The sequence below is a fragment of the Aegilops tauschii genome, chromosome 2 (assembly GCF_002575655.3).
Source record: "Aegilops tauschii subsp. strangulata cultivar AL8/78 chromosome 2, Aet v6.0, whole genome shotgun sequence".
Classification (NCBI taxonomy): Eukaryota; Viridiplantae; Streptophyta; class Magnoliopsida; order Poales; family Poaceae; genus Aegilops; species Aegilops tauschii.
In genome coordinates, this window is record NC_053036.3 from 550,809,738 (window position 1) to 550,833,665 (window position 23,928).

Consider the following 23,928-nt stretch of genomic DNA (forward strand, 5'->3'; position numbering starts at 1 on the left):
GGAAAAATTTATTGGAATTTATGATTACAACGTATGATAGTAGTAGAAAGTGATTTATTATTCGACCAAATACTGACGGCATTAGTGTGCTTAATGAAGATGTTTATGACATAGTCGGGCTACGTAACGAGGGTGATGATGTCAATAGCATGATAGCAACAGTACAATTAGATGCCAAAAAATTGTTCCGAATCGGTTTCTAGACAAAAGAACAGGCCTAATCCTCATCGATGACTTGATAAAAAATATTGTTGATAGTCAGTCATATGTTGATGATTTTGTGAGAAGGGCCGTACTGGTTCTTATGGGTACAGTCTTAGCACCACAATCCACCAAGTTTGTTCCTTATCGTTATTACAAAATGGTGGAGGACGTGAACGCTATCAAGTCATACAATTGGAATGATTTCACGTTGGTGGTGTGCATGGATGCTATTAAAAAACGGTCGAAGATCTTGAAAAATTCAAGTGGCCTATCAGGAACTTGGCTCTTCTTCAGGTACAAGTCATTTCGTAATAGTTGTATGTACATATATTTTTTATGTGATGTATGTGTCTGACTATTTGTGTTTACTATCATGCAGTATATATACTGGGAAAAAGTTGAGCCAATTGGTGTGGATACATTTGATCCTTTGTCTCGTGAATACCCACTAATGCTTAACTGGCCAGAAACGGAAGAGAAAAGCGAGACGACTATGACAACATGCACGGGCGGGGCACCGGCAATGTAAGTCAGTAAGTATAGTCCTTATTGGTTTCACATAGTAATTAAGTATATTCATTATTTAATTCATTTTATTGTTTGTTGTACAGATTGAAAACTGCATTAGCGAAGAGTACAGACGTGCTAAGGTAGCACGTGAAGGGACTGTCCCAGAGGAAGAAACGAAGAAACCTAAACAGAAAGGTGGTGGCAGGAGTAGAAAGCCAAGCACGTCCGCGGTTTCATCGAACACGACTTATAGTATGGACCGTGTGATGACACACATAAAGCTGCTTCACAAGGAGGTTCTCAATATACCCGAAAGATGTGCACAGGTAATTTAGAAGTTGTATTGAACATGCTTTAATTGTTCAACTACTTGTCGTGTTTCATTTGTGTTTGTAGATGGTCATGGAAAGGTTGAACACGGAAGGTGTGCTGTACAAACCCAATAAGAGGGACAACGATGATGAATTTGATAATGTAGGTGAAGGAGTTGGGATGGAGAATGGCAAGTACAAGTCATCAAAATATTGGCCAGATATTGAACCTACGGACGTAAAGATAGGAACATCTTTCACGGGTATGATGATACCTCCGTGCCCGTTGATGACACGGGTGCTCCAGCGACGACACCGGGTAAAGGTGAAGCTACTGATCCTTTCATTATAGACGATAATGGAAACTCTCCATCTTCGGCATCAACTGTACGGACAAAAGACTTTCCGTCTATGTCCCGAACCCCGCAGAATGCTGATATTTCTGGTGAGTCTATGGATGCTTTGTCACCAACAAAGTCCGAAGACACGTTTGAGAGTTTCCCGGCAGAGAGCAACATAGGAAATGGTGAAGGCAGTCAGGAAAATGAAGGTAAACACAAAAGAAAAAAGTCGAAATATTGTCAATCCCCCTACGACCTTCTCATTACCCGCAAGAAACGTGTTAAAAAAGTAAGTCCAATACTACTTTATAATTCATTCACGCGTTATGTAATTTTTGTTTTATTATATAACTGACTGTAGCTGCATTGTTTTAGATCTATTTGCATCGTCACCACATTCAATTCTAGCAAGTTCTCTTAATATGACTCCGGATCACATAGAGGCAGCCAGAGTTTTTGTTGAGACTCTCGCATCGTCAAAGAAGCATGCACACCGAACTGTGGTTGATGTGCCGCCACCAGATGGGGACATATGCACGCCAGCTATGCTTCATGATGTCCTCACGTTTAAATGGTTGAATCGCGCTGTAAGTATGAGTTTGGTTTTAACAAAACCCTCATTTGTACTTCACAAGTTGATAGAAATTTTTGTTTATGTATGCAGATCATCAATGCATATTGTAAACACCTACAACACCGTGATTTTTCTGATCGTTACATATCAACAACATGGTTCCCCAAATTTATGTTGAATAGGGCAAGTGGAAAGACCAAGTCAGTAAATGATTTAGACTCAGAGAATGTTACAAAGAAAACAAAAGTCCTCGCAAGAGTAATGGATGAGTATTTCAGACGGGGCAAGGTATTGCTTTCATATTTATTTGTTTTTATTAGTCAATAATATTTAATTGCACTAACATCATTTGGTTACTATGTAGGCGTATTTTCCCATGCACGTTAATGATAATCATTCGATAACCATAGTGATGGACACCGTCAAGGAGGAGTTTCAAGTTCTTGACTCAAATTCTAAAGGCGCAATTAGCCAAAGAATTCGCAATATCATTGCCACCCTGGTACGCTATAATTTTCGCACTCGCATTCAGAAAAATATTGGGACATACATTATATTCTGGTTTGATTAATTTGTTTCAGAGAGCTGAAATTTCTAAGGATATTATGGAGGCCACGAGGTAGGGGGCGCACCTACCCCCCCCCCCCCGGGCGCGCCCTCCACCCTCGTGGGCCCCCTGTTGCTCCACTGACGTACTCCTTCGTCCTATATATACCTACGTACCCCCAAACTACCAGATACGGAGCCAAAAACCTAATTCCACCGCCGCAACCTTCTGTACCCGTGAGATCCCATCTTGGGGCCTGTTCTGGAGCTCCGCCGGAGGGGGCATCGATCACAGAGGTCTTCTACATCAACACCATAGCCTCTCTGATGATGTGTGAGTAGTTTAGCTCAGACCTTCGGGTCCATTGTTAGTATCTAGATGGCTTCTTATCTCTTTTTGGATCTCAATACAATGTTCTCCCCCTCTCTCGTGGAGACATATTCGATGTAATCTTCTTTTGCAGTGTGTTTGTTGAGACCGATGAATTGTGGGTTTATGATCAAGTTTATCTATGAACAATATTTGAATCTTCTGAATTCTTTTATGTATGATTGGTTATCTTTGAAAGTCTCTTCGAATTATCAGTTTGGTTTGGCCTACTAGATTGATCTTTCTTGCAATGGGAGAAGTGCTTAGCTTTGGGTTCAATCTTGCGGTGTCCTTTCCCAGTGACAGTAGGGGCAGCAAGGCACGTATTGTATTGTTGCCATCGAGAATAACAAGATGGGGTTTATATCATATTGCATGAGTTTATCTCTCTACATCATGTCATCTTGCTTAAAGCGTTACTCTGTTCTTATGAACTTAATACTCTAGATGCATGCTGGATAGCGGTCGATGTGTAGAGTAATAGTAGTAGATGCAGGCAGGAGTCGGTCTACTTGTCTCGGACGTGACGCCTATATACATGATCATACCTAGATATTCTCATAATTATGCTCAATTCTGTCAATTGCTCAACAGTAATGTGTTCACCCACCGTAAATACTTATGCTTTTGAGAGAAGCCACTAGTGAAACTTATGGCCCCCGGGTCTATTCTCCATCATATTAATCTCCCGACAACAAGCTATTTATGGCGCCGTTTTTATTTTACTTTCTTTACTTTGCATCTTTATCATAAAAATACCAAAAATATTATCTTATCATATCTATCAGATCTCACTCTCATAAGTGACCGTGTAGGGATTGACAACCCCTTATCGTGTTGGTTGCGAGGATTTATTTGTTTGTGTAGGTGTGAGGGACTCATGCGTGGCCTCCTACTGGATTGATACCTTGGTTCTCAAAAACTGAGGGAAATACTTACGCACTTTGCTGCATCACCCTTTCCTCTTCAAGGGAAAACCAACGCAGTGCTCAAGAGGTAGCAAGAAGGATTTCTAGCGCCGTTGCCGGGGAGTCTACGCAAAAGTCAACATACCAAGTACCCATCACAAACTCTTATCTCCCGTCATATTGCAATGAAAACTCTTATCTATGTCCAAGAATTTATTGAAAGAATGACCGTTGCTTTGGAAGAAAATAATGATATGCATGAATCTATAAATAATGATGATTCTGATGATTTGGTTGAAATATCCCTTGATGAACATGATGCTTGCTATTCTTGTGGCCATGATGCCAATATTTATGAAGATGAATTTGATATAGTTCCGTATGTTAAACATGAGATCGTTGCTATTGCACCCATACTTGATAGTTTCTTCGATAAAAAGCATGATTGCAATGATTTCACTATAAATTCTCTTGATGTCAATTGTGCTAATAATATGCAAAACCCTAAGCTTGGGGATGCTAGTTTTGCTATGTCTACTACTTGTTGCAATGATCATGATTGGGGTGATTCTTCTTATGATCTTGAAAATTTATTTAATCCCCATGATGAATATGAGATTAATAATATTGTTCGCAATAATATTGAAAGTGGGTTTGGAAGAGTGTCAACTTTAGATCGCACATATTTGGAGTATGTTCAATCTTATGATATTTTTTTATAAAAGTGGGTTTGGAGAGGTCATGACTTTAGTTAATGTTAATCCCACTATTTCGGAAGAGTGTCAACTTTGCATGCATGTGGATCATGTTGAAAATATTTTATGTGATATCTATTTTGTTGAATTTTCTTATGATCCCACATTTAATTATTATGAGAGAGGAAAACATGGTCGTAGAAATTTTCATGATAATAAATTACCTCTCGTTATGTTGAGATTGCTATTGTTTCTTTCCGCTTCCTTGCATATGCTAGTTTTTCCTTGCTATGGTAATTTGTTTGCCTATAAGATGCCTATGCATAGGAAGTATGTTAGACTTAGATGTGTTTGTCACGTGTTTTATGATGCCCTCTTTGTGCTTCAATTACTATCTTTCATGTGAGCATCATTAAAATTATCAATGCCTAGCTAGGGGCGTTAAACGAAAGCACTTGTTGGGAGGCAACCCAATTTTATTTTTAGTTCTTTGCTTTTTGCTTCTGTTTAGGAATAAATATTTGATCTAGCCTCTGGTTAGATGTGTTTTTATGTTTTAATTACTGTTTGTGCCAAGTTAAACCTATAGGATCTTCTTGGATGATAGTTATTTGATCTTGCTGTAAATTCCAGAAACTTTCTGTCCACGAAAATAATTGTTAAAAATCACTAGAACATGATAAAATATTGATTCCAATTGCTGCTGATCAATAAACAAATTGTCTAGGTCGTCCTATTTTGGATGAATTTTTGGAGTTCCAGAAGTTTGAGTTAGTTACAGATTACTACAGACTTTTCTTTTTTTGACAGATTCTGTTTTTCGTGTGTTGTTTGCTTATTTTGATGAATCTATGGCTAGTAAAATAGTTTATAAACCATAGAGAAGTTGGAATACAGTAGGTTTGACACAAATATAAATAAATAATGAGTTCATTACAGTACCTTGAAGTGGTGTTTTGTTTTCTTTCGCTAACGGAGCTCACGAGATTTTCTGTTAAGTTTTGTGTTGTGAAGTTTTCAAGTTTTGGGTAAAAGATTTGATGGATTATGGAACAAGGAGTGGCAAGAGCCTAAGCTTGGGGATGCCCATGGCACCCCAAGATAATCTAAGGACACCAAAAAGCCAAAGCTTGGGGATGCCCCGGAAGGCATCCTCTCTTTCGTCTACTTCCATTGGTAACTTTACTTGGAGCTATATTTTTATTCACCACATGATATGTGTTTTGCTTGGAGCGTCTTGTATTATTTAAGTCTTTGCTTTTTAGTTTAACACAATCATCTTTGCTGTACACATCTTTTGAGAGAGACACACATGATTCAGAATTTATTAGAATACTCTATGTGCTTCACTTATATCTTTTGAGTTATATATTTTTGCTCTAGTGCTTCACTTCTATCTTTTAGAGCATGGTGGTGATTTTGTTTTATAGAAACTATTGTTCTCTCATGCTTCACTTAGATTATTTTGAGAGTCCTACAACACAGCATGGTAGTTTGCTTTAACAATAATAGGCATCCAAGATTAGTAAAGAAAAAAGAAAAATTCTTATGAGTGTGTTCAATACTATGAGAAGTTTGATGCTTGATAATTGTTTTGAGATATGGAGATGGTGATATTAGAGTCATGCTAGTTGGGTAGTTTTGAATTTGAGAAATACTTGCGTTAAAGTTTGTGATTCCCGTAGCATGCATGTATGGTGAACCGTTATGTGATGAAGTCGGAGCATGATTTATTTATTGATTGTCTTCCTTATGAGTGGCAGTCGGGGACGAGCGATGGTCTTTTCCTACCAATCTATCCCCCTAGGAGCATGCGCGTAATACTTTGCTTTGATAACTTGTAGATTTTTGTAATAAGTATATGAGTTCTTTATGACTAATGTTGAGTCCATGGATTATACGCACTTTTCTTCCTTCCACCATTGCTAGCCTCTCTAATACCGCGCACTTTTCGCCGGTATCATACACCCACCATATACCTTCCTCAAAACAGCCACCATACCTACCTATCATGGCATTTCCATAGCCATTCCGAGATATATTTCCATGCAACTTACAACCGTTCCGTTTACTATGACACGCTCCATCATTGTCATATTTCTTTGCATGATCATGTAGTTGACATTGTATTTGTGGCAAAGCCACCGTTCATAATTCCTTCATACATGTCGCTCTTGATTCATTGCATATCCCGGTACACCGCCGGAGGCATTCACATAGAGTCATATTTTGTTCTAAGTATTGAGTTGTAATTGTTGAGTTGTAAGAAAATAAAAGTGTGATGATCATCATTTTTAGAGCATTGTCCCAAGTGAGGAAAGGATGATGGAGACTATGATTCCCCCACAAGTCGGGATGAGACTCCGAACTAAAGAAAAAAAATGGACATAAAAAAAGAGAAGAAAAGGCCAAATAAAAAAATGAGAGAAAAAGAGAGAAGGGACAATGTTTCTATCCTTTTACCACACTTGTGCTTCAAAGTAGCACCATGATCTTCATGATAGAGAGTCTCTTATGATATCACTTTCATATACTAGTGGGGATTTTTCATTATAGAACTTGGCTTGTATATTTCAATGATGGGCTTCCTCAAAATGCCCTAGGTCTTCGTGAGCAAGCGAGTTGGATGCACACCCACTTAGTTTCTTTGGTTGAGCTTTCATATACTTATAGCTCTAGTGCATCCGTTGCATGGCAATCCCTACTCACTCACATTGATATCTATTGATGGGCATCTCCATAGCCCGTTGATACGCCTAGTTGATGTGAGACTATCTTCTCCTTTTTGTCTTCTCCACAACCACCATTCTATTCCACATATAGTGCTATGTCCATGGCTCACGCTCATGTATTGCGTAAAGATTGAAAAAGTTTGAGAATGTGAAAAGTCGCTTGTCATCGGGGTTGTGCATGATTTAAATATTTTGTGTGGTGAAGATAGAGCATAGCCAGACTATATGATTTTGTAGGGATAACTTTCTTTGGCCATGTTATTTTGAGAAGACATAATTGCTTAGTTAGTATGCTTGAAGTATTATTATTTTTATGTCAATATTGAACTTTTATCTTGAATCTTTCGGATCTGAATATTCATACCACAATTAAGAAGAATTACATTGAAATTATGCCAAGTAGCATTCCACATCAAAAGTTCTGTTTTTATCATTTACCTACTCGAGGACGAGCGGGAATTAAGCTTGGGGATGCTTGATACGTCTCCAACGTATCTATAAATTTTTATTGTTCCATGCTATATTATATTCTGTTTTGGACATTATTGGGCTTTATTATACACTTCTATATTATTTTTGGGACTAACCTATTAACCGGAGGCCCGGCCCAGAATTGCAATTTTTTGCCTATTTCAGAGTTCGCAGAAAAAGAATATCAAGCGGAGTCCAAACGGAATGAAACCTTCGGGAACGTGATTTTTGGAACGAACGTGATCCAGAGGACTTGGACCCTACGTCAAGACATCAACCAGGAGGCCACGAGGTAAGGGGCGCGCCTACCCTCCCTGCGCGCGCCCTCCACCCTCGTGGGCCCCCTGTTGCTCCACCGACGTACTCCTTCCTCCTATATATACCTACGTACCCCCAAACTACTAGATACGGAGCCAAAAACCTAATTCCACCGCCACAACCTTCTGTACCCGTGAGATCCCATCTTGGGGCCTGTTCCGGAGCTCCGCCGGAGGGGGCATCAATCACGGAGGGCTTCCACATCAACACCATAGCCTCTCCGATGATGTGTGAGTAGTTTACCTCAGACCTTCGGGTCCATAGTTAGTAGCTAGATGGCTTCTTCTCTCTTTTTGGATCTCAATACAATGTTCTCCCCCTCTCTCGTGGAGATCTATTCGATGTAATCTTATTTTGTAGTGTGTTTGTTGAGACCGATGAATTGTGGGTTTATGATCAAGTTTATCTATGAACAATATTTGAATCTTCCGAATTCTTTTATGTATGATTGGTTATCTTTGCAAGTCTCTTTGAATTATCAGTTTCGTTTGGCCTACTTGTCACATCCCTAGTTCTGGTTTGCTCTAGGCTAGCTAGTCATGTGTGCATCATGTTTAAATTTCAATGAATTTGAAATGGGGACATGTGAAAGCCTCAGAAATCATTTCTGAAAAAGACCAAGATAAAAATTGCTTCAAATAGGTCCAAGTAAATGTTCATGTTTCTCTATGAAAATATTGGCCAGAATTAAAATTCAAACCAATATTTTTAGGAGCTCATAAATATTTATTTTGGGCATTTGAAGCTAATGCAATAACTATTTGCATTGGATTTATATTTGCTATATATCGAATATGTGTCCAATAATTCTGAGAAATTGTGAGGGCCTTTGGGATAATCCTTTCAGTCCCTGCAAATTATCAGAAGAAAGCAAAATGGTTTAGTGCTTAAAACTAAATCAAAACAAATAACAGAAAAGGAAAACAGAAAACAGAAATAAAAGAGAGAGAGAAGGACTACCTGGCCATCTACCTGTAGCCGGCCCAGCTCGCTGGCCCAGCCCACCTCCACCTCCCATGTCGTCTTCCTCCCCAGGCCAGTAGGCAGGGCGTGTGGCCGCCGTGCGCGCTCACACGCGCGCCACCTCCACCCTGCTCGCCTGCCTCCTCGACGGCCTGGACGCCTCCGGTGTTGCCACGCAGACCCTTGGACCCCCTCGACCGCTCCCCTCTCTCCCCGCCTCACCTCCCTCGCCCTCTCGCCCGACCCGAGTGGAGCTCGTCGCCGCCGTTCGCTCGCCCCTTTCCCGTGTCCAAAAGCTCCATGACGATGTAAAGCTCCTCCACATGGAAGATCCCGACCCCAAGAGCACCGTGGTGACGCCTTCGAGCTCGTCTTCCACCTCGGGCGCCACCGATCACCGCCGTCGATTCGCGACGTCTGGCGCGACCCCGAGCCCACTGACCTTCTGCGCCGCCTCCCTGTGAGCTCCTCATCTCTCCTCTTTGCTCGCCCCCTCCGTTCCCGTCCTCTAGCCATCGTTCCACAAGTGCCCGAAGCTCGCCGCCGACGGCCATGTCACCGTCGTGGCTTCAGACGCCGTAGCTTGCCCCTGAGCACGTCATCGTGCTCGTGCTGCTCCCAGGAGACGAACGCACCTGCTAGCTCACCTTCCCATGCACCATAGCAAGTAGTCGGTCTTGCCCGAGCTCCAGCCGCCACTGATTTGGTCGCCGTCGTCGTCTCCGGCGACCATTTGGTCTCGTTCCGCCGCCAATCGACGCGGACGAGGCCCAGCGTTCCAAAGGTGCCACCGGTGCAACGAACCGTGGCCTGTGATGCAAATCCGCGCATGGTCGCCGTCTCGGCACCTCGCCGGCGGCTAAACGCCGGCCTAACCACTAATTAGCACTAAGCTAATGAACCCTGGGTCACTGACATATGGGCCCCACGCCCTAACTAACTCTAGTTAAGTTTCAGTTTAGATCAGTTAAACCAGTTTAACCCCTGTGTCACTGACGAGTGGAGCCCACATGTCAGGTTTGACTCTGGACGCCCTGTTGACCGCTGACATCACAGTGACGTCATGCTGATGCAGTAATTCATTTCTGGAATTTAAATAAATCTTAAATGGTTTATTTATTTCAGAAAATGTTATAAACTTCTAAAAATCATATAAAATCAACCGTAACTCCAATTGAAATAAGGTATATATGAAAAACGATCAAAAAAATCCAATCTTTCCATTGGTACTAGTTTCATGCATGAAAAAGCAACCTAACCTTGCTGTTTAGATGAAACAAGATAATGCACTTATATGACTTTATAAAATGGGTTTGCATTTGAATCTTTGGTTCAAATGGACTCATCTCAATCTGTTCTAGCTTGCATTAGCCCAGAACACATTCATATTGCCATGTCATGATCATGCATCATATTGTGCATTGCATTGATTGAATTTCTTCTCTGTTGCCGGTATTTGTCCCCTCTCGGTAGACGTTGTTCCGGTGTTGTGATCGTTGACACTAATGAAGACTCAATGCTATCTTCAGAAGTGCCAGGCAAGCAAAAACCCCCTTGTTCATTCTGATACAATCCCACTCTCTCGCTCCTGCTCTCTTTTACTACATCAGGACAACAACGATTCAACTGTTACATGTTGCGGTAGTTGAACCCCCTTTCCTCTGCATGACCTGTCATTGCCACAGTAAATATATGAAACCCACTAGCATGAGTAGGAGTTGTTTGAGCCCTGATGTGCCTACTCATTCATGCTTGTTGTCGTGCCTGCTACTGCTTAGAGTTGAGTCGGGTCTGATTCATCGGGGATGAATTGTAATGTGGTGAACATGTCCTAATGTTGAGAGTTAAGTGTGTGAACACGATTTGGTAAAGGTAGCGGTGAGAGGCCATGTAGGAGTACATGGTGGGTTGTCTCATTGCAGCCGTCCTCAGGAACTGAGTTCTGTGTTTGTGATCCATGAACAATTACTACCACACATTGGAATGCTTAAGTGCCCCTCTCGACTTATTAATCAACTTGATCTCTGTCCAGGAGTTGCAACTAGTTTCTGGTGTTTGTAGGTAGTGTTAGTAGTCTACCAAGTGGCACCCAGTACAGGTGGGCTTGGGACAGACTAGGCACCGTGGCCGGGTATGCCAAGCGTCGCCCGTTTGGTGGGCTTGGAACCCTGCACACATCGTTTGGGGCCGTGAGCGACACCCCGGCCGGATCTCCTTGCGGATGGAACCCGAATAGGCGATAAACCTGGACGAGAGACTTGTGTGGTTAGTCAGGTCGTGGCCGACTCCCTCGCCAGGCTTCCGCTTGAAGGTGTCGAGGTACACGACGTGTACATGGTGGTAAGTGGCGAGAGCGTGTGTGAAGAAGTACACCCCTGCAGGGTTAACATCATCTATTCGAATAGCCGTGTCCGCGGAAAAGGACTTCTGGGTTGCCTATACAGTTCATAGACAAGTGAAAGTGGATACTCTAAAATGCGCAAGATGAGCGTGAGTGCTATGGATGGCGTTCTCGTAGGGAGATGAGAGCGGATCCATAGTGGTGTATTGATATGGTGAATATGTGGACTCGTGTGCGCCACCTCAAAAGAGTTGCTTGCAGTCGTAGTTAGGATAGCCACCGAGTCAAAGCTGGCTTGCTGCAGTTAAACTCCACCACCCCCCTTTGTTGATACCGATGCATATGTAGCTAGTTCTGATGTAAGTCTTGCTGTGTACATTTGTACTCATGTTTGCCTATTTTATGTTTTGCAGAGAGACGTCAGTCTCGCTAGTAGTTCTGTGTGGACTTCGACGTTTAGCTTGATATCTCAGCTACGATCTTGTGCCCTCGGCAGGATCGGGTAGATAGTCAGGCTTCGCCACCTTTTCATTTGTAGATGTCTGTACTCAGACATGTTAAGCTTCCGCATGTGCTTTGACTTGTATGCTCTGAATGTTGGGTCATGAGACCCATGTTTGTAATACCTGGCTCTTCGGAGCCTAATGAATAAATACTCTAAGTCGTAGAGTCTTGTTGTGATGCCATGTTGTATTTGCACATATCGAGCATATTGTGTGTATGATTGAAATGCTTGGTATGTGTGGGATCCGACAACCTAGTTGTTTATCCTTGGTAGCCTCTCTTATGGGGAAATGTAGTCTTGTGCTTCCATGAGCCATAGTAGTCCGCTACAGCCCGGTTCACCGGAGTCCTGCTAGCCCAGCACTACTGCTCCGGAACACTTGACTGGCCGGCATGTGATTCACTTCGTTCCTGTGTCTGTCCCTTCGGGGAAATGTCACACGGTGACATCCGGAGTCCTGCCTAGCCTGCTACAGCCCGGGTTCCCGGAGTCCTGTTAGCCCAGTGCTACAACCCGGATTCACACGCTGCTGACCGACATGCTCGATGTTGATTCATGTATGCCTGTCCCCGTAAGTTAGTGCCACTTTGGGTTCACGACTAGTCATGTCGGCCCGGGTTCTCTATCATATGGATGCTAGCGACACTATCATATACATGAGCCAAAAGGCGCAAACGGTCCCGGGCCATGGTAAGGTGACACCCGTGGGAATACCGTGCGTGAGGCCGCAAAGTGATATGAGGTGTTACCGGCTAGATCGATGTGACTTGGAATCGGGGTCCTGACACTACTAGATTGATCTTTCTTGCAATGGGAGAAGTGCTTAGCTTTGGGTTCAATCTTGTGGTGTCCTTTCCAAGTGACAGTAGGGGCAGCAAGGCACGTATTGTATTGTTGCCATCGAGGATAACAAGATGGGGTTTATATCATATTGCATGAGTTTGTCCCTCTACATCATGTCATCTTGCTTAAAGCGTTACTCTTTTCTTATGAACTTAATACTCTAGATGCATGCTGGATAGCGGTCGATGTGTGGAGTAATAGTAGTAGATGCAGGCAGGAGTCGGTCTACTTGTCTCGGACGTGATGCCTATATACATGATCATACCTAGATATTCTCATAATTATGCTCAATTTTGTCAATTGCTCAACAGTAATTTGTTCACCCACCGTAAATACTTATGCTTTTGAGAGAAGCCACTAGTGAAACCTATGGCCCCCGGGTCTATTCTCCATCATATTAATCTCCCAACAACAAGCTATTTCTGGCGCCGTGTTTATTTTACTTTCTTTACTTTGCATCTTTATCATAAAAATACCGAAAATATTATCTTATCATATCTATCAGATCTCACTCTCGTAAGTGACCGTGTAGGGATTGACAACCCTTATCGCGTTGGTTGCGAGGATTTATTTGTTTGTGTAGGTGCGAGGGACTCGTGCGTGGCCTCCTACTGGATTGATACCTTGGTTCTCAAAAACTGAGGGAAATACTTACGCTACTTTGCTGCATCACCCTTTCCTCTTCGAGGGAAAACCAACGCAGTGCTCAAGAGGTAGCAGCGCGATGTGGACAAAACGTGCACAATATCCCAGGGCGATTCTGGTGGCAGCAGCGGCACTGGATCCGATGAAGATCGGCCTGGCAGCATGATTGGCGCGAGGACGAATATTCCAGCCCAGCCCGTGCGGTGGCCGACAGCCGAGGCAGTGGTCGGCCCGCGCAGTCCAGCTAGTGCGGGCTGGCGCGATTCGCCGTGCGCCACGCGCGCGTCTGGTGGCCCAGCAGCCGACCGAGCGACAGCCGCGGGCCCGGTGGCAAACGTCTCGTCCCGCCCGACCGAGCGGGCACATGTAACGATCCCGAGGGGGGTTTATGGCGATCTGCCGGCCCATTAACGACGTGCATCGGGCGCGTGGGCCGGCCCTTTAATGCATCTTCGTGTGTGGCTGGGGACGCTGGCGCGTTGTGGCGACTAGGTTTAGTCCCACCTCGCCCGCGGAGAGACGCGACGACCGGTTTATATACCCGCGTCGTCGCCTTCTCACAAGCTCACTACAGAACACTAATGAATGCCCTGGTGTACGCCGTGGCCTCCCGCTCGGCGGCCGAAAGGCCTCCCAGAAGGCGTTGTAGTATACTGTCCGTGCGCGCGCCCGGGCACGGCTGGGCCTTTTTTCAAATATATTTTTCGCATAGATTAAATTTTTAAAATGTTAAACAGTCGACAAAGTCATGACAGCAGTAACACATTCATACAAATATATCATGTTTCACACATAACAATAAAAATCGCATGTCTCATAACGTTGAACAAGGTGGCATAAAGAATAAACTCAAAGTGCCATGTCTCTTATCCTTAAACAAATAAACTAAAAGTGCCATGTCGCATTACAATCGAACAAAGTATCCAAAATAAAGCAACAAATAGTATGACATGCTAATTGAACTCTGTCCCAGTGCCTTCCATTGATTATGAATACTTCATCTTTATGCCCGATTCCTACATAACAAATTGTAAACAACTCATCAAACAATTGTAAAGAGAGAAAAAAAAAAGTAATTAAAATAATGTAAAACTTACTTTTCATTCTCAGGGCACGTTTGCCGTCTATGGTCCTCTTTCTTACAAATGCCACAAAGAGGACCGGGTTTTCTCTCAGAAAATGATTTTGGTCTTCCATTTTTTGTAACATTTGGATCTTTCTTTACCCGCCCTGTCGTGCTCTGTTTAGGGGTGCCCTTCGTGGAAACTTTCACGGGATCACCTATGACATCAACATGTTGTTCCGGCTCACGTGGCTCCTGATGCACATTTCTTCTACTACCAACAGCATCATCATCAGGGACCTTTTTCTTCGCTATTATATTCTGCAAACACTACATCAACTCATCAAAGACGAATGGATCATTTGAAGCAACATGAAAAGCTTCAGCTCCTGTTATACTGAGTTGACTATAGCGAGCACGCTGCTCTGCCCCTGTCCAACCCCAGCCAAACATGGCAGTCTTCCGCTGTGCAGGCAGCCCACCTCTCGCAACTTTCGACATCCTCTTAAGGATGCAACACTTAGGTATTTTAGATATTTTTAGATGAACCAACACATACAGAATGTGTTTGCAAGGCAACCCTTTTCGAAGCATTCGTCCACAACTGCAGTCTATCGTATTCTCAGAGTTTTCAGCTCGATAATTCACGCTGAACTGAAATTTGCGGTTATTTCTCCATGTCACGATGAAGGTGTGGCAGTCAACTCCCACCAGCGTCTCAGAAATCTCAAGATCTCCCATCTTCGTCAGATCTTGTTGAAGAATATAAAAATTGGAATGAGTGAATACTTCGGCAGCATGCTTCTCAATGCCCTTATATTCTATGACTGATGGTGGCAATGACTGATTTGAAACACAGTCATCATGCGCCTCGTTCTCACGTAGTCGAACTATGCAATTCTCATAATGCACAACTAGATCAACAATAGTCATACCGCCGTCCAGGTGAAGGTGAAGACAAGAGTTAAGGCTTTCACTCCTCTGATTACTGCGCATACCCAGAAAAAAAAACCATCTGACAGATATGATGCTGCCCACAGACTCCTCTTCCTGTACATCCTGCGCAGCACTCTTCTGTTTTACCAGTCTTCCATTTACGGACAAAAGCATGCCATCTCGCCTCAAAGTTGGCTGGAGAGGTGGAGTAGTACAAGAGTGCCCTGAACTCATTTAGCGATTTGTAATTAAGGTGCTTCTGCATATTTTTTTCCATGTGCCATGAGCAGAGACGGTGCAACACATCAACCAAAACCAACCGAATAGCTCGTATCATTGCAGCGTCTCCATCTGTGATGATTGACCTTGGCTTCTTCTGACAATTGGCCTTCAGGAATGTCTGGAGCAGCCACACGTACGTCGCTTCGGTCTCGTCAGACACAATGGCACAACCAAAAACTATGGTGCAACGGTGATTATTTACACCAACAAAGGGGATGAACGGCATACCATATCTGTTCATCTTATACGTGTTGTCAAACACAGTCACATCTCCATACAACTGATAGTCCCGCCGCGACTGTGCATCGCACCAGAACATGCTCTACAAACGGCCCTCCTTATCGAGCACGTACTCAAAGAAAAAGTCTGGATCCTTCTCCTTTCTGCTCCTCATAATTCCGATTGCCGTGTTAGCATCACCCTTCGCAATCAACTTCATTTTTTCTCGGCAACATAGGTTGTAGACGTCTCGTCTCAGAAACCCACACTTATCATACGAGCCATACCTGCTAATGAAGTTGTCGACGATGATATGCTTTCTGATCCCAGCTCCTTCCATCGCCAAGATCTCAGCTATCTGGTGATCTCCCATCACTCGATGTGACCGCAGAAATACCACCTCATCTGCTCTAGCCAACAAATGGTTGTGATCATCCATAAAAGCTGCCACGAACCAAACTCCACGTCCTTTGTCCAACTTCACGACTAAATGTGCGCCACACTCGCAACGAGTCTCATGTCTTAGCCTGCGGGTACGGCCCTCCGGGTTTAAAAATTTACTAAGACGTTTTCCTGCCCTCGAGCAAACGTATCGCCTATACCGAATAGTGGTTGAAAGTCCTTTTCCTCGTTTCACCTTATCTTTTCTGATACTGAATCCACGGTCTTCGGCATAGTTATTATAGAACATGTAAGCCTCCCATTGTGATGCAAATGTCATACCCATAACCTTCAACTGTGTCTCCAGCGCACATTGCTGGATTTCAGCCTCCTCAATGTCCATATTAGCCAATCCTCATGCTCATAGCCATCATCACCACTCCAACCATCGAAGTTAGCCTACAATATTCCACATAAGCAAGTGTAGGTTGTCATTAACAAGTTTTTATTATTGTATGACATCTTAAATTTTGGACCGAACCTGGCTTATGTTATCCGCGAAAGATTCAACACCATGATTTTCCTCATTCTGGACGTCAATATCCTCCTGCACATAAAAAAATCATATGCACATGTAAGTACCCATATGGTTCTTCATCCGACGAAATGAATGTACACGTCACTTACGTTTTCACTACAAGCACCCTCCTCCTTCTTTTGAAAATCCTCCTCAGGTAAATTATCGTATAACGACCAAGATTCATTGTCGCTGCTATCATCATCAATCATCATTTTTACTTTCATTACCATTCGTACGATCAACACTATCGCTACCATCCCACTCACTCATATCCAAAAACAGATCCGTAAATCCAGTTTCTTTATCTATTGAATGACCTCACTACCAACACTGCAACATTATAAATAAAAATTGATCTATCAATTTTAAATCAAATTAAATGTACTACGGTCATACCGATGAGTACTTCATATCTAACAAGTGATTGCAGATAATTATTTACAGGTACAATTTTTTTGACAAACTAGACGGCTTACATGGCAGGTACGTGCACTTCGGCCGGCCTGGCCTGGCTGCGGACAGCGAGGACGTTCCCGGAGAGGTTGATCACGATGTTGCGGGCGGCGACGGCGTCCACGTAGGCCACGTCACCGCGACGACCTGCACGGAGGCCAGATCACGTACGGCGGGCGACTCCAACAACGTCCGCGGCGGCCAGATCCTGGGTGAAGACGGGGAGAATGGTCGCCGATCGGCGGGGAAAGGCGGCGATCGGCCGGACGGGGAGACGTTGGAATTGGCAGCGTGATCACGGCTAGATCGGCGGGGAAAGGCGGCGATCAGCGGGTAAGGGCGGCGATCGGCGAGGCGGGGCGACGTTGGAATGGGCCGCGTGATCAACGCAGGTCGTGGGTATTATTTTTTCGCGCGACGGGAGGGGGTAGATGCGAGCCGGCCGTATCGGCTCGAGCCGTGCGCTCGGCTCTACCTGTATGGGGACGCCGCATACGGCGCGGGATACGTTAAGCACCGTATGCCCAAAATGCCCTTACACGTTAAGGGGGATAGTCATGTCATCATACTGTACTTGCTCTTATGGAGTCAACCAACCTACAGTGAACCCATCGATCAAGGCAGCTGAGCTCTCACCTATTTAATGGTATGAGGAAAAAAACTCCCCGCAACATCAAAAGTCCGGCGCGACCTGTACCTTGACCGTCTACTAGCATCGGAATGCATTTATGGTTCTACTTTTCTTTGGAAGCTTGGGCACGTTAGCAGACCAAATCTTCAGCATAGGGAGTGTTCAGCAGGCAGGGTGTGTGTGTGTATATAACCCGGCCGGGGCGCAACTTGAAGGGGAGCAAAAGACGTAGCTGAACCATCAAATTCAATCAATCAATGGTGCCCTCTCGCGTTGTGCCAGTGGTGGTGGTAGCCTTGTGGTTGCAAGCTGCCGGGTGGGGGGAAGCGGCTGTCCCGCCCAACATGGCCTTGCCGGGCTGCCCGAGCTCCTGCGGCGACATAGCCATCCCCTACCCGTTCGGCATCGGCCCGGGCTGCTACCTCGACGGTTTCAACCTCACATGCAACGACGACGGCTCCCACCGACCGCCGAAGCTGTTTCTCGGCGACGGCACCGTCGAGGTCCTCGAGATATCCCTCGAGAACACCACGGTGCGCGTCAGCAGCGTGGTCGACACGAACGACACGGTCGTCCCTGGCGTCGGCACATGGGGCAGCGGCCTCGCCGGCGCCGGCCCCTTCTATCTCACGGGGCAACGCAACCAGCTCGTCGTCAGGGGCTGCAACATGCAGGCCGTCCTCCTGGACGCGCGTAACAGCAGCTACGTCGTCGCCGCCTGCACGTCCATCTGCGCCTACGTGAACAGCAACCCGGGGCTGCCGGCCTTGGCGTCCCAACCTATGGACCACTGCTCCGGCGTCAGCTGCTGCCAGACGTCCATCTACGTAGGCCTCACGTCCTACACTGTGCAGCTGTCCCCCGTGGGCGACATGATGCCATCCTTCTTCTTTCCGGCCATGGGACTTGTGTTCATAGCGGACGCGGAGTGGTTCGATGGGAACGCCACCAACCTCGGGCCGCTGCCGAACGAGGAAAAACCAGTGGTTCCGGCGACTCTAGACTGGGCCATCGGTGAATCGGAGTGTACCGGCCGAGATGGCGCGCCCGGCTCCGGCACTGCCTGCTCCAGCAGCAATAGCCTCTGCCGCGACGCCACAGGCCTGTCTCGCAGCGGTCATTCTTGTCACTGCTCACCCGGCTACGAGGGAAACCCATACATACCAGATGGATGCCGAGGTTCGTAACCAAAACATGGAATTATGTGAATCATTTGGTAATTGAACTGATCACACATACAACGCATATGTTTGATTGGTTTCTGATGGTTTTATTTAGATATCGACGAATGTGCGCGTCCGGAAGCATATTCCTGCTACGGTGGATGCAAAAATAGACCAGGGTCATTTTCGTGCTTTTGTCCTGAGGGGACACAAGGTGATCCCCGGATCAGAAACGGGTGTATTCGAAAACTCTCTATAGGTAACACACTTTCTAAAAATTTCCAAGTTTAAGTACTATGTTTTTTCGGAAAGATAACTAGGGAACGTTCCCTGGGAGGAGATTCCAGGGGACACCCCCAAAGCCTTTTGATCACGATCGAACGGACGGCATCTTTTCTATGAAGCATGACAACTTTTCTTTTTTCAAACGCACTAATGGCAGTTTTTGCCTCTGAACATGATAATTCTTACAAAATTACCATGGTAAGTTTAGTTGATTCATCACATGGCAAGTTTGACGTTCGTTGGAAAAAACTCTCTCAAGGAACATTCCCCAGATATTGCAGTCCTGTTTTTTTCCTGGCTAACTTGCACCTATTTATGCGGCTACTTTTCCATGGAATAGGTTCAGGTTATTACCCTCGCAAAAAATAGTTTGGAACATTACATTTAGCAATCCCAAAATGAGGCTCGATTTACATTGCACGTTACTTTTTTTTTAGTTTTTCTCTAACGCCAGCTTAAAAATAAGCATTAAGCATGTTGATTAACTGCAATTAAACTGAATTTGGAGAAAGTTTATTGCAGATTCTAATGTACCAAAAGATCTTCATACATGAAAATCGCAATTATGTTCACGATTCATATGTTTTTATCACACTTCACAGGTTTGTTTGTGGGTCTAGCAGTTGGCGGTGGCATAAGCCTTATTTGTCTAGTGCCTGGTATCATATATTTCAAGCACAAGTTAAAGGCTCAACAGGCTAAGAGACTCAGAGCGAAGTACTTCAAGCAAAATCGAGGTCTATTGTTACAGCAATTGGTGGACAAGGACATTGCTGAAAGGATGATATTTAGCTTAGAAGAACTTGAGAAGGCCACAAACAAGTTTGATGAGGCCCGCAAACTTGGTGGTGGTGGCCATGGTACTGTGTATAAAGGTATACTATCAAATCAGGATGTGGTTGCCATCAAGAAATCAAAAATTACAATCCAAAGAGAAATTGAAGATTTCATAAACGAGGTTGCCATCCTTTCACAGATTAACCATCGAAACGTTGTGAGGCTATTTGGATGCTGCCTGGAGACACAAGTCCCATTACTGGTTTATGAATTCATCTCAAACGGAACTCTTTCTGAGTATCTCCATGTTGAAGGTGCCCTATCCTTGTCTTGGCAGGATCGATTGAGGATTTCTATTGACACCGCAAGTGCTCTGGCCTATTTGCACTCATCCGCTTTGACATCCATAATACACAGAGATGTTAAATCTGCCAACATTCTACTTGACCATCGTTTAATTGCTAAAGTATCAGATTTTGGAGCTTCTCGAGGTATCCCTATCGATCAAACGGGAGTGACAACTGCCATCCAAGGTACATTTGGGTACCTAGACCCCGAGTACTACCAAACAAGTAGGTTGACTGATAAAAGTGATGTTTATAGCTTCGGAGTCATACTTGTTGAGTTGCTCACAAGAAAAAAAACCATCCGCTTTCATGCACTCAGAAGGCACAAGCCTTATTGCACATTTCAACTTGGTAATAAGCCAGGATAAGTTATGTGAGATATTAGATCCTCAAATCATCTCGGAGTGTCTGGAGGGTGCAAAAGAGGTTGCAACACTCGCATCAAGATGCCTAAACTTGAAGGGTGATGAGAGGCCAACCATGAGACAAGTGGAGATGGCACTGGAAAGATTGTTAGTAGAAAATAAAAATACCGAAAAGGGGCGTTCTGCTGAGCTAAACTGCACACCAGCTCAAATAAGCAACAACAATGCCGAAAATAGCAGGCAGTATAGCGCCGAGCAGTCACTCCTACTATCAGCAAGCTTTCCACGTTGATCCACTTGCCATTGAATAATTCAATGTTCTTTAAGTTGCTATGTTCCTATCTTAGTATAACTTATTGCAGGAAGTTTGGAGAATTACGAATTATGTTTGCGTGTACTATAGTTATTAGCTAGTGGTATTAGGTTCGGACTATCGGCACCCCTTCATCAAGTGGTTAGGAATAGCGAAAGTTGTTGCTAAGATGGTGGCTTTGGACAAACTGATGTACTACTTTGTAAGGTCTTTGTGAATAATTAATAAAATAGCTGCATGCATCGCCTAGATGCAGAGGGCGGGTATAATCCTCCTTTTTCTAAAAAAAAGCTATTAGCTAGTGGTTAACTTATTCTTTATATGGCATATCAAAATGTTGCAAAATGTTAACATTGCGTGTACACTATAAATACCATTTGTGTTTATCATCGCCAGGATGAGTAGTACACTGTAACACCCCGAGAATCATGCTACAGTAATCCCCTTCTAATGATGCCTTGTCATCATTGTTACTGTTGCTAATCTTCACTTGATCCAAATCATCGATTCAAATTCAAATTCAATCTAAAGTCAAAACTCTTATTTGTCAGACAGGAGATCTAAAATGTTCATCTTGTGGCAAATAGTCATTTGTTAATATTGGTGGTGAACCAACATTTTTGCAAGGTGTTTAAATGGCCTAAAGCAATTAAAGCAGTGGCTAAAACAATAGTTTAAATGGATTTTTACTTTATAAAAATTTCAAACTATTTCAAAAGCCTCACAACCTTTTTGTGGCAGTGCTAACTATTGCAATGTAATTATGTGGCCAAGTCCCACATTTTACAAAATCCTCTTGGCAGCCCAAATATTACCATGCTTTTTCTGTAAAAAGAAAAGAGCAAAAGTAAAAGAAAAACAAACCCCCCTTCTGACCCTCCTGGGCCTTAGTCATCTGGGCGGCCCAACCCAGCAGCCCACCTCCCCCGGTCGCCTCCCTCCTCTCTGTTCACCCGACCCAGCGACCGCGCTCGCCGGTCGCCACCGAACCCTGTCGCCGTCCCCGTCGGGGAAGGGATAAGGGCGACGTCCCCACGACACCTCGGGCTCCCCGCACCCACTCACTCCCCCTGGACGCCCCCTCTCCCCTCTCTCCCTCTGGCCTCGCCCCCTTCTCCAGATCCACCTCGGCCCGACTCAATGTCGCCACCGCGTTGCTGCGCCACCGTGCCCTCCTCGCGGCCCCGATGTGTCCACGAGCCCCACGACCGTCTTCTGCTTCGTCCGCACCAACGACCTCAAGGCGGGAGCCACCCCAGCGCCGGATCCCCTTCGTCTTCCTCCTCGACGGCCACCACACGACCTCGCGGCTGATCTGCTGCACCGGACCTCTCCGAGCCCTCTGCCTAGACCCCAAGCTCCCGCGGTGAGCTCCTGCGCCGAACGCGCCGTCCCCTGCCCTCTCTAGCCGCCCGTAGCCACTACCCCGACGAAGCCCGAACCACCGCCGCCTCGTTTGTTCGCCATGCGCGTCTCCGGTGACCTTTTGGTCACGGGCTAGTGCCCAACGTGCTCGCCGCGCTGCTTAGAGAACGCCTAGCCCTTCCATTCAAGCTGCTACACGCCGTAGCGCCGTCTCCGTCGAGCACCCGTACGCGCCGCCGCCTCTGCTCGTCGCTGGCGCCGATTCCGGCCAAGTCCGGCTACGCTACCGCCACCACTCGACGCGCGGCACCGTCAGCGTTCGAACGCAAGCAAAACCGCGCAAAACGGTGCCCTGTAGCGAATTTCCAAGCGTCTCCGGCAAACTCGCCGCCGCGGAGAGCTCGCCGGCGCAACTTCGGCGCCGGCCACCGACGTGGCCAACCTGGGGCCACCACCAGGGTCACTGGCAGCTGGGTCCCGCGGGCCCAGTTGGCTGGTTGACCGGGTCAATTTTGCTGACTGTGCACGGTTGACCTGACATATGGGCCCCCCTACTGTTAATTAGTCTAATAACGTTTTACAAATAAAAGTAATTAGTTTAACCTAAAACACTCACTGACACCCGAGGCCCACACCCCTAATTGACCCTGCTAGATTAGTTAATCCACTGTTAACCCAACAGAGGCTGACATGTGGGTCCCAGTGGCCCCACTGGGCAGTTTGACCTTGTCAGCCGTCCTGTTGACTGCTGACGTCACAGTGATGTCATGCTGACGTAGTAATTCCTTTCTGTTAATTTAATTAATTCCAGAATTTGTTTCAACTTTGAAAATTCATAGAAATTAAACCGTAACTCAGATAAAAATGTTTTCTACATGAAAGTTGCTAAGAACGACGAGACGAATCCGAATACGCGATCCGTTTACCAATCAGATGCCTCTAACTATCTGAACATGGAACATTTCCCCTCCGGTCATCTGTCTGACACAGGTCCGGAACCGGGAATACATTCACAGTTGAATTTCCCCTTCACCTATATCGTGTAGCCATACGTTAGGTCACACCCGGCACAGCGTATTGCCACGTTATGCTTTGTGATGCTATGTTTGCTTTATATTTACTGTTTCTTCCCCCTCTTCTCTCCGGTAGACCCCGTGACCGATGCTGCCCCTGTGGTCGACTACGTCGACGACGACCCCTCCTTGCCAGAGCAACCAGGAAAGCCCTCCCTTTGATCATCCCGATATTGCCCATTCCATTCTCTCATGCTTGCATTAGATTTTGTTACTGTTATTGTTTGCTCCTATTCTGATGCATAGCCTGCTTTTGTAACCTGCTGTTGTACCTTACCTGCTTATCCTAAACTGCTTAGTATAGGTTGGTTAGTGATCCATCAGTGACCCCCACCTTGTCCGTGTTGCCCCTGCTTCATCATCGAAGACCCGATCAACGGGATCGAAGACCAGGCCCCGACACCGCACATCACTTTCC

At 45.2% G+C, this 23,928-nt stretch overlaps 1 protein-coding gene and 1 pseudogene across 1 annotated transcript; both read left to right on the plus strand.

Annotated features, from left to right (window-relative positions):
• The first annotated feature begins 705 nt into the window (after positions 1-705).
• LOC123497247 (uncharacterized) lies at positions 706-17,486 on the plus strand. Its single transcript, XM_045233598.2, has 9 exons — positions 706-729; positions 816-1,040; positions 1,111-1,263; positions 1,455-1,575; positions 1,742-1,953; positions 2,031-2,228; positions 2,305-2,442; positions 2,522-2,559; positions 17,183-17,486. Exons 1-9 carry the CDS (start codon positions 706-708, stop codon positions 17,484-17,486), a joined length of 1,413 nt encoding a protein of 470 aa, XP_045089533.2.
• Positions 17,487-18,036: 550 nt separating this feature from the next.
• LOC109770197 (wall-associated receptor kinase 3-like) lies at positions 18,037-21,138 on the plus strand (annotated as a pseudogene).
• The last annotated feature ends 2,790 nt before the right edge of the window (positions 21,139-23,928 follow it).

Excerpts from the sequence above, each read along its gene's own strand:
- LOC123497247 (XM_045233598.2), top strand. The coding sequence starts at position 706 with ATGCACGGGCGGGGCACCGGCAAT. Across the intron at positions 1,041-1,110 it reads TACCCGAAAGATGTGCACAG|ATGGTCATGGAAAGGTTGAA; the intron begins GTAATTTAGAAG and ends TTGTGTTTGTAG. Across the intron at positions 2,560-17,182 it reads GATATTATGGAGGCCACGAG|GTACAATTTTTTTGACAAAC; the intron begins GTAGGGGGCGCA and ends AATTATTTACAG.